Source organism: Primulina eburnea, chromosome 6 (genome assembly GCF_022965805.1).
Source record: "Primulina eburnea isolate SZY01 chromosome 6, ASM2296580v1, whole genome shotgun sequence".
Lineage (NCBI taxonomy): Eukaryota > Viridiplantae > Streptophyta > Magnoliopsida > Lamiales > Gesneriaceae > Primulina > Primulina eburnea.
This window is the reverse complement of record NC_133106.1, coordinates 2,511,336-2,523,617: the sequence shown is the minus strand read 5'-3', so window position 1 is coordinate 2,523,617 and position 12,282 is coordinate 2,511,336. Positions and strand designations below refer to the sequence as shown.

General features: G+C 38.3%; 1 protein-coding gene across 1 annotated transcript; it reads right to left on the bottom strand.

Annotated features, from left to right (window-relative positions):
* Positions 1-3,732: 3,732 nt before the first annotated feature.
* LOC140833685 (uncharacterized) lies at positions 3,733-5,441 on the bottom strand. Its single transcript, XM_073198006.1, has 3 exons — positions 4,558-5,441; positions 4,350-4,462; positions 3,733-4,307 (listed from the first exon to the last, which is right to left on the bottom strand). Exons 1-3 carry the CDS (start codon positions 5,439-5,441, stop codon positions 3,733-3,735), a joined length of 1,572 nt encoding a protein of 523 aa, XP_073054107.1.
* Positions 5,442-12,282: the final 6,841 nt, after the last annotated feature.

Sequence of the window (12,282 nt, the reverse complement as noted above, 5' to 3'; positions counted from 1 at the left end):
AATACTGTGCCGACTACAATGTGCTTCTCAAAGTATAGCTTCTTTCAAATCTATCAAATTAGGAACCACAAGTCAACCATTAAAGTGTAGACTACCATATGAGGCAACACTAAACTTTTCTGTTTGACCTGTTCGAGACAATTCTTTTAATCAATGAATATGCGGATCAGTCTTCTGTGCTGCTTTGATTCTGGACAAAATCTGTGGCTCAACTTGAATAGATGATGCTATAAAGTAGTCTCCACTGATCTGATAAGCTCATCCTGAAGTTCCCAAGTCCTTGTGAACTTTAGAGATAGTCAAAGATGTCAACATAGCATTCTGAATTTTCCTGCTGAGAGCATCTGCAACAAGATTCATTCGACCTGGTTGATACTGAATCTCACAATCAAAGTCTTTAAGCAACTCCATCCATCGACGATGTCTCATGTTCAAGTCAGGCTGTGAGAAAAGATATTTAAGACTCTTGTGATCCGAATAAATCACAAACTGCTCACCGTATATGTAATGCCCGGGAATTTTAGAATTGTTAAACCAAGATTATTAATCTTCATTAACGGGAGACTGGGAAGATATGAGAATGCATGACATGCAATGAGGGAAGGAAAGACTTGAGAAACCAGGTGTGGCATGATCAGAAAACTAGAATTTAGAAGTTTGCACAACCGCACCCGCGGTGCTAGCACGACCGCCCCGCGGTGCGTGTGCAGAAAATGTAGTGCAAAGCCCGTAGCCACACCGCACCTGCGGTATTAGATGGAGCGCACCCGCGCTGATGACACCGCACCCGCTGTCTTGTAGGCAGCGCACCCGCGGTCTTTGCTTCGAACATTTTGGATATAGACCACCGCTTGAGCGCACCCGCGCTGCTACTCTCACCGCACCCGCGGTCATGCGTGTTGCATGAAGAAATAAGCCACGTTTACCAGCTTTTGCATGCAGTATATATAGACGAAGGACACGTTGTTTACCTCAGAAAATTTAGAAAAAGGGGCGAGGCTTTGGAGAGAAATATCCTTACGCCTTTTGTGAGAAATCCGTGTATTAGAATTCGAAGCTGAACGCAGCAGCGTGTTCCTCTCGACTAGAGCTACACAAGGACGTAAGTTTTATTACGTTTTGCAGTGTTTTGAAAATATGATGTTGCTAGAATTGCATGGGATTCAGATATGGTGTTTCTACTACCGTAGACAATGTAGAATTGAAGACAGATTAAAGAACAGACTGTTTCTGTAATTGTTATGATTTTCAGAAGATATTGATTTAGATTAAACACTAGATTTGTATTGTTCTTGATTGAAGAATGAATAGATGATTATTCTTGTATGTCTGGATAGATTATTCAGTAGATATGTGAAGTCAGATCAAAGAAAGAATATCGTATGTCGGTGCTTTGTATTTCAGCATCTCTGAAGATGTATTTGTTAGATATTCATATGCTGGAACAGATTAATCAGATTCAGATATGATTTAGATTATATCGGGATATTATTGATACGACTCAGATTGTATTTTGTTCAGATATTGATCAGATTTTGTACTGAGTTGAGTATTGATCAGAACAGATTGTGTTTGGAGTTACACATTGATACAGTGTATTTATATTGTCATGTCAGATCGGATATGGACAGACTGAACTTCGAGACTTCGTCTTTCTCAGACAGGGACGACAAAGGTATAATTCATGTGATATTCGGGAAGAAACAACTCAATTGAGATCACCATTTGAGTTGCCCAATAAATCACATACTATATCCTTGTTTATAAATTTTTTTATAGAACTTGTATGCAAATCTTGCTATGCTTTGTTTACAGATCATGTTGCATTGCATTAAGATGATTATGCTTGTTTACAGATTGTGTATTCATGCATTAAGATAGGAAAGTCTGCGAGATCATCCAGACTTCTAGACGTTCGGCGATATCACAGCTTAGGGGAAGATCATCGCCCCTATTGTAGACGTGGATACAGATCAGGCCGAAGTCTAGGAATAAGACGGACAGCACCTCGATTGGGAGGGTAGGTGACAGACAGTGCCGTCTTATTCACCCCGGGATCCCTAGAGTTATAGTCGAGTTGAGTCTAGACATGATTTGACTAGAACTGCATGTGTTTAGAGATGTGGTTTCATAGATTATGAAACCCATGGTTATTGCTTTCAGTCATGATAGCATGTTTATCTAAATTGAGTTGAATTGCATGTTTATCTGAATTGAGTTGCATGCTTATTTTGATTTGACTTCATAGATTATGAAATCTATTACTTTTGAATATGAACATGATAGCATGTTTTATGATTTAGATATTTTCTATACATGCTTACCATGTTTTATACTGGGATTTATTCTCACCGGAGTTATCCGGCTGTTGTCTTGTTTTGTATGTGTGCATGACAACAGGTGGGGCTGGATCGGGGTCAAGAAGATGATGAGAGAAGACGAGGTTAGCGTGGTGATTCCGGACTTATTGTAGATTTGATTTTAGTACTTGAAATTAGTATTTGAATCTTAGATTTAGGTTGTACAGTGTTGTACCTTTATACTGAAATGTAGTTTTATATAGATATGTATATTATTAGATGCCATTACCTTCCGCACTTATAATTTAAAAAGAAAAATTTTAGACCCTGTTTTATCTTAATTGATAATTAAATCCCAAAGATGATTAAGAAGATGATTAGCGTCCGGGTCCCCACAGTATAGATAATGACGCCATAACTTCAATGCAAACACAATGGCAGTCACTCTAAGTCATGAACTGGATATCGGGTCTCGTGCGGCTTCAACTGACGAGAAGCATATGCAATCACTCGCCCATTTTGCATTAGAACACAACCAAGTCCATTTAGAGATGCATTTGAACAAACAACATATCCACCTGAGCCTGATGGCAAAGCTAGCACTGGAGCTGTTGTCAATTTTTTCTTCAAAGTCTGAAAACTTGACTCACATTCATCAGTCCACACGAAACGTTGATCTTTTTGCGTTAATTGGGTCATAGGACTTGCTATAATAGAAAATCCTTCAATAACAGCTTCCCAAAAATTTTGCACTGATAGAAAATCCTCCAATCCCAAAAAACTGCGAACATCGGAAATATTCGTCGGTGTTGACCAATTGATAACAGCTTCCACTTTACTAGGATCCACTGATACTCTTTGAACTGATATAACATGACCCAGAAATACTACTCTGTCCAGCCAGAATTCACATTTAGAAAATCTTGCATACAATTGCGCTGCTCTGAGTGTTTGGAGGACTAACCTTAAATGTTCTCTGAATAAATCAGAATGTCATCTATGAATACAATAACAAATATGTCTATAAATTCTCGAAAAACACGATTCATAAAATCCATAAAAACCGCAGGAGCATTAGTCAATCCATAAGGCATGACTAGAAATTCATAATGTCCATAACGTGTTCGAAATGCTCTCATCGGAACATCTTCCTCTCGAACTCTAGGCTGATGGTAGCCAGAATGAAGATCGATCTTTGAATACACTGATGTACCATGTAACTGATCAAACAAGTCATCTATACGCGGCAGAGGATACTGATTCTTCACAGTAGCTTTGTTCAACTGCCTGTAATCAATGTACATTCTCATCGTTCCGTCTTTCTTCTTTACAAATAATATCGGAGCTCCCCAAAGTGACATACTTGGTCTAATATAGCCTTTTCCCAGTAAGTCCTATAATTGCTCTTTGAGTTCTTTCAATTCCGCTAGAGTCAACCGGTATGGTGCTCTAGAAATAGGATTTGTCCCGGACACCAACTCAATGCTAAAATCGATTGCCCTCTGGGTGGAAATCCAGGAATTTCATCGGAAAATACATCAGGAAATTCATTGACAACATGAATATCTGAAACTTCAAATCTTTTTCCATGTGTCGCATCAACTGCATAGATCATGAATCCTTCATTTCCTCTTGACAAGATTCTAAACATTTTCATTGCTGATACTAATGGAATACGTGATTGCAAATCACTACCGTAAAAATTCCATTTACTGCCATAATACGGTCTGAATCTGACAACTCCATGGACACAATCAACGGTAGCTCGATAATTTGACAGAGTATCCATTTCCAGAATACAGTCGAAGTCAGACATATCTAGCTTGATGAGATTAGTAATCATAATATTATCCTTGAATCTAATCAAACAATTCAGAATTATCTCATGAGACATCAAACACACACCGGCAGGTGTATAGACTGACACAGTGTCTATCAACGCAGTAGTAGAAATCTCATGCTCATCAACAAATATAGCAGATACAAATGAATGAGATGCTCCTGTGTCTATCAGTATACGAGCAGAATGATTAAAAATAAAGCAGATACCTGCAATAACTCCGCCTGGTGCGTCTTGAACTTGATCTTGAGTTAAAGCATGAACTCGAGCCTGCTGTGGCCCTGGAAAACGTTGTTGTGTAGAACCTCTAGGCTGAGGATAGCTAGACTGGTGAAAAGACTGAGTCGGAACAAAAGGTCTAGTTGCTTGTCCTCTAAAACCCTGACCAAACTGAGGTTTCTGAAATTGTTGTCTCACTGCATTCGGACATACTCTAGCATAATGTCCAACTTGCCCACAGATATTACAAGATCCATGAACTCCCGTACACTGAGTACTGAAATGCTTACAACCACAACGATCACAAATACTCCAACTGGTGACCCAACTGAACTTCCACGATGAATGTCGGAACTAGAAGAACTACTACGAGTCTGTTTCTTGAACTGTTTTCCTTTGGCCTTAAAGTTTTGCTGCTTTGGTTGCTGATAAGACTGCGAAGGCTTATACGACAGTAAAGGACGGTATAGTGGTGCACCCACTGGCATCGGCACATTGCCCCAGAAACTCTGAGGAAAACCTGGTTGAACTGACTGTGGTTCTGCCAAAAGTATACTCGCCTCCACATTCTTGGCTTTCTCTAGAAAATCGGCATAATTAACAAGTGCTCTAGCTACTCCTAAAGTGCAAATGGTTCGATTCAATCCTTGCATAAAATGCGATAGCTTGTTCCGATCACTGCTAGCAACATGAGAAACATAGGCAAGAAGCGCTGAAAATTGAGAGGCATACTCCACTACAGTCATGTTACCTTGAGTCAATCTATTGAATTCAGCTTCCTTGGCCGAATAATATGAAGGCGGTAAATACTCTCGAGCAAACTGAGCACAAAATACATCCCAAGTAACTCTTTCACCCGATTCTTTCAAAGCTTCCTCTGTAGTTTCCCACCATAACTGAGCTCGGTCTTTTATATGAAAAATATCCAACTTATGCTGCAAATCAGGAGTGTACTCCAACATATTAAACAAACGCTTCATACTTTTTAACCATGCTGTAGCTTTCTCACCATCTTCATTCCCAAAGAATCGAGGAGGACGCATGTTCTGAAATCGGGATATCACTAGTTCTATTTCACCCATTCCTCTAGTCAATTGATCCACTTCATTCTCAACGTTAACATTTCATGCTTTAACGCGAGGATGACGACCTCGTCTTCCCCCATCAGTATCGTTAAGTCATCTCACATTAGGAGCTTCAGATTCTTGAGCAACTTCCTTTTCTTTTCTACCATTACGTCCCGGTGCCATCTACAAGACACAAGGATTTAATCCACAGGCAGAAAATAAAATATTCGGTTGAGTATAAGAGCATAAACTTAAAGTAATATGCTCTAGTCATGCTGATACAATTGATTCAAAACATAGAAACAAATAAGAGCAAATAATCAAACACATGCATAATAATTTTATTTGTGTCTAAACTCGAGTGTCCTAGACTCTAATTCGAGTGTATCCTAGTTACGCTCACCAAACTGTCAGGGCCCGTGCTCTTAAATAATATTTAATTACCAAACAAATGATTTAATGGCGTAAACAGCGAAAACGAGTTTAAAACGTTCATTAGGGTCTACAGAAATTTCGGCATGACCTCCCCGTAAGTAGGACATCCCAAAATTTCAAAACAAAACAACATCAATATACGCTCGAAAATAACATTAGGTTCACAATAACCAACCAAGTATCCTACAGCCGCACTGGCCAGGACTATACACAACATACCACAAATAAAATCCAAACAACATTAAAACATAACCATACAGCTACACAGGGCATCTCCCTGGAAAATGTATCAAACCAGCATAATATATAGATATCTGGGAACTCTGACACAAACCAACTGATTACTGGATACCAATCGCTGACGCTCCACCAGACGCGTCACAACCCCTGGAATGACCTGCTCTGGCATCAAAAACAACCACAACATAAAAAAGAAAACAGGGGTTGGACCCCAGTACGACAAACCAGTAAAATCACTACGTATATTAAAGTCATGGAATAATATCAAGTAAATGCAATGCTATGCGATGGATGAATGATAACAACGAAATATGGATACCAAATGGAATCCAAACGAATAGCATCATCAACAATAACAGTGGCCACCTGTGCCAGGAATGCAGCATCAAATCGCCGCTCGTCCATGCACGTAGCATCGGGAATGCGAGTAGCTAAGTCGCTCGTCCCTAGATGTCATCTGGGAATGTGGCTAATCCTAACCCACTCGTCCCTCTGATGACTCAATATATCTCAACAGAATCAACATAAATAGCCGTCAAAGGAGTCAAGGCTCAATATTTTATGCCAATACAATTAATGCATGAAAACATCAGATTAAACATTCAAGACACATAATAGCAAACAAAATTCACCCAATATTCTTACACGCCAATATACCCGCCATAATAATATAGGTTTGAGCGTAACTCAATTACAAATTATAATACCACAGATTCTTAAGAACTTTCTGATGGCCCGTCCAAAAATAGAACCTACAATATAAATTCACTATATACCTTGTTCGAACTTTTCAAGTTCGCAATCTTGATTTCGATGTTAACAAAACTTGTTATTCTGTTTCTAACATATTTACTCAAGTGTGAAGTTGCAAACACAAGAAGCAAGCTGAAACTGAATTCTGCACAAACTGAATTTCTGGCAAGCTTCGGTGTTTTCAAATGACAATCCTCCAATTGGACTGATTAGAAAACTCGATTGGGAAGAAGTCGTATTTCACGTCAGTTGGGCAAAATCGCGGATGTTATCATGGTCTAAGTGATCGCTCAATTTGAAAGCGGACCGGTTACGGTGGCCGGAAGCGCAACGGAAGTCAAAATCGAAATTTTTAAGGCAAAAATTCGGCCACCCCATAATCTTGTGCAATATTTACAAAAACATAAACATACATTCATAGGATGTTAAAGAAATGTACCTATCAACTTTAAAAAGTTGATTGTGGCTCCAACTTTGTTGACTAGCAACAAAGCTCTTGAATGGATGAAGATCTTCAAGCCTCCTCCTTACTCCAAAATTAAGCCCACCACCAACTAGGTAAATCCCCTCACAATTTGCACTAGAAAGATGTGAGGATTTATCAAAGAGAAGTGTGTGTTCTTAAACAATTCAAGAACACAAAATGGAGAAGAAAAACTTGAGAGAAAGGATGTGAATATTTTCGGCCATTCCATAGTGGGAGGGAAGGAGAATGAGTTAATTCATTGTCTTGGTGTTGCAAAAAGCAAAAATGAAAAGTAGCATGCCATGCCATTATTTTATTCAAAAGTAATCTCCAACCCTTCACCTCCCATGCATGCATACTATATAGTTTTTAATCAAATTAAAAACTTTGGACTAAATTTAATTATCTCAAACATATTTGAGACTAATTAAACATTACTTGAATTTACTCAAGTCCCACTAGTTTAAATAATTATTTTAATTGAGCTCTACAAGACTCAATATTATTTAATTAATCCAACACTTGAATTAATTTAATTATTTGGGCTCTACTAGGCCCACTAGTGTTTAATTAATTCAACACTTGAATTAATTTATTTAGTCCATAATAATGTCTATGAAAATCACAATTTTCAATTACATTATTCACTTGGCCAAATTTTAATTTAGGAACACTTCCATAAATCAAAATTTATATTTCTCTCATAGAAGTCATACTTCTATTTTTCTTTACACTTATAAACTCATTTATAAGTTGTTCAACACATTGAACTATTTTCTCCTTTATAGAAGTCATACTTCTAATTTTCCTTTACGCTTATAAACTCCTTTATAAGCCGTTCAACACATTGAACTATTTTACTTCTCATCGGGATTTACAAAGCTAGTACTTGTGTGGCCCTCAATGGTTCATTGATACAACTAGCCGTGGGTTCACATCTCAATGTGATTCGGACTAAACATGTCCTTATTCGAGCATACCCCAATCGCTCCATTCTTACTTATCAACTCCTTGATAGTAAGAACGTCAGAACTCAAGTCTGATAGTACCCAACCAATCACGTTAAACGCCTAGCAGCATCGCTTACGTGATTCCCTAGGTATCACATGATAGTGCCTGCAAGAACCATTCAATTATGGTTAGCGTACAGTACGGTCCCTTCAACTCATATATCCCGACCGATTCGACAACCATTGGTTTATCGAGAGTTGTCTATGAATCGATACTATGTGTCATGTCGTAGTTGCATCGATGGTGTAATCTATGAAACACCTTTCATAATTACAACCATACTCTGGCCAGAGATTTCGATCTACATACACATGATAACACATAGGATATCCATACCCGAAGGTAAGCGGTGAATCCCCGACTACAATGCATCGACTCCTATGTGTTTCGACAGAACACCCAACCTTGCCACCTGATGACCCCATGAGAGTCGGTAAACAAGTCAAAGTGTAATTCTAGCACATAGAGTCTCAATGTTGTCCCGGGTCATAAGGACTAATTCTGTACAACCATAAACCAGGACTTTTCCACTCGATAAGTGAGAACCACTTGGAAAGTCCTTTTATGGAGGGTTGTTCAGTGCACTCTACAAGGAGCACCTATCTGCATGTTCGGACATCACAATGTCCCCTACCAATGAAACATGGTACTCACATCGCAGATACTAGTCTCTAACTCGAGCGGCCTATATCCTTCTTAGTGGCGGCTGAATCGACTAGGAACTGTTTAGAATATACAGTATTACAAATATGAGTTTCATGATACTCATCATATGAGCATCCCATATTCTTTCTACTATTTGTATATTCAAGGGCTTTATCTATGCAGCTAGCATGGGTATACAGATAAAGATTTGCCAAAATAATAATTTCAAATATTATTAAAATAAAGACTGCTTATACATAGAGTTTCATTGTGAACACTCGGCCAACACTTGGCTCGACGTGCACCTACTCTAACACAATTACCAAACTGATCACACAAAAACAACAATCAGTTGGGTTTGAGCAGCTGCGGTATTTTGGTCATATCTCTCAGCTCGGTTATCCAAATGAAGCGATTCAGTATGCGTTGGAAAGATAAGACAAAGATCTACAAATCATCTTCAGAAGTCAAACTCTGAATCGAAGCTTATGATGCTGATAAATGACGATGAAGCTACTGGTTCTGCACAAACTGAAATCAGCTAGACTGATTTCAGCACACCAGCTGAAACTGAACCAACTGAACCAGCTGACCAACCAACTGAACTGAACCAGCTGAACGGAAACTGAACCAACTGCTGAACAACTGAACTGAACTGAACTGAACTGAACCAGCTGTTGACCAGATAAACTGAACCAGCTGCTGACCAACTGAACTGAACTGAACTAAACCAGCTGCTGACCAGTTGAACAGAACGACCAGTTGAGTTGATCAGAGTTGACCATTCGGGAAAATACCCAGCAAGCTGAATTTGACCGTTTCAATCTCAAAAACAGTACAGAAACTTTTGAAACGGTCATATTCTTGTGTCTAACGTACATATAATTGTTGAGGCTTATAAATACAACACATTGAAGATCAAACAAGAGCTTTTGAAGTGGATTCAAAGCATGGGCAGTTAGCATGAAAAAATCAGCTAGTTGAGAGCACAAGCCCTTGTGTGAGGATACATTTGATATGTACACTGTAACTGATATATTCCTCACACACGATCACTCACACATATACAAGAGAGTTGAAGTTCAAAGATTAGTTGAGTGAGTCTTGCACAAAGACGTAAAACTTGTGTATGAGACATTAAACAATATGCTAATTGTGAGGTGCTGCATACAATCGTGAGTGCTAGGAGTTCAGTTTAGGCAGTGGGTAAGTCTTAGCTAAATGAGTTTGTACAAAGTGTTGTATAAATCAAAGTCTTCTAATGAATTCTTCCCAAGGGGAAGAAGGGTGACGTAGGAGTATTTAAATCTCTGAACATTCATAAACAAATTCGTGTCTATTTGTTTATTGCATTTACTTATCATTTCCTTAGTTTTAAAGAAGCATTGTTGAAGCATTTTATGTGTTCTTCAAATACCAAAATAAGGCATACAAGTGTTCGATAAAATGCTTCAACTAAAATATTTTTATTCATTCAACTTGCATATATTTTAAATGTTTTACAAAATAAATAATCGATTTCTACGAAGGACTATTTCGAGTATTTTCCGCTTGATTTGAACACCAAACTCGATTTAATTCATCGGTGTTCAATATTTCAAGAACCGAGCTATTGTACCACAACGGTGATCCCCCTAACCGATCCTAACAATTGGTATCTGAGCGGGTTGTTCTTGAAATAACATTAAACTGATTTTGATGTTTAAAATTCGAAATTTCAGATTTTTTTACACATATATATGCAAAACTGAATTTTCGTGCAGCTTGTAGCGACCATGGGAAAAATGGCATATCTCCTTGTTCGAGTGTCCAAATGACGAACCGCTTTTTGCATTGCAAACTAGACTCGTAGAGGTTTACAAGATATAAAATTTGCAGCCTAATTATGCACGATAAAATACAGTTTATTTGTTGAAGACAGAGCATATGTGCTGCAGCAAAAAATGAGCCATGGAGAAAATTGGTTAGTTATCCCTTTTCTTTTACATTTTTCAAAATTTCAAAAATATAGGGGGAGAACTCATTATAATTTTAATGAGTAGATTATTTTTAAATATTGAGGGGGAGAAAATTTTGTTTAAAATGTTTTGAAATATGACTTTTTGATTCACACAAAAAGGGGGAGAATAATGTTAGTTCAGTTGATTGTTTATCCAAGTTTTGTGATCATAAAAAATGGGGAGGTTGTTGGAACTTTTCAAGTTCGCAATCTTGGTTTTGATGTTAACAAAACTTGTTATTGTGTTTCTAACATATTTACTCGAGTGTGAAGTTGCAAACACAAGAAGTAAGCTAAAACTGGATTCTGCACAAACTGAATTTCTGGCAAGCTTTGGTGTTTTGATGATATCTCTTAACTGGATGATTCAAATGACAATCCGCCAATTGGAATGATCATAAAACTCAATTTGGAACAAGTCGTATTTCACGTCAGTGGGGCAAAATCGGATGTTATCATGGTCTAACCGATCGCTCAATTATCAAACTGATCACACAAAAACAGAATCAGTTGGGTTTGAGCAGCTGCGGTATTTTGGTCATATCTCTCAGCTCGGTTATCCAAATGAAGCGATTCAGTAAGCGTTGTAAAGATAAGACAAAGATCTACAAATCATCTTGAGAAGTCAAAGTCTGAATCGAAGCGTATGATGCTGATAAATGACGATGAAGCTACTGGTTCTGCACAAGCTGATTTCAGCACACCAGCTGAAACTGAACCAACTGAACCAGCTGCTGACCAGCTGACCAACCAACTGAACTGAACGAGCTGCTGACCAGCTGAACTGAAACTGAACCAGCTGCTGAACAACTGAACTGAACTGAACTGAACCAGCTGTTGACCAGATAAACTGAACTAGCTGCTGATCAACTGAACTGAACTGAACCAGCTGCTGACCAGTTGAACTGAACGACCAGTTGAGTTGACCAGAGTTGACTAGTTGACCAGAGTGGACTAGTCGGGAAAATGCCCAGCAAGCTGAATTTGACCGTTGCAATCTCAGAAACAGTACAGAAACTTTTCAAACGATCATATTCTTGTGTCTAACGTATATATCATTGTTGAGGCTTATAAATACAACATATTGAAGATCAAACAAGAGCTTTTGAAGTAGATTCAAAGCATGGGCAGTTAGCATGAAAAAATCAGCTAGTTGAGAGCACAAGCCCTTGTGTGAGGATACATTTGATATGTACACTGTAACTGATATATTCCTCACACACGATCACTCACACATATACAAGAGAGTTGAATTTCAAATATTAGTTGAGTGAGTCTTGCACAAAGACGTAAAACTTGTGTATGTA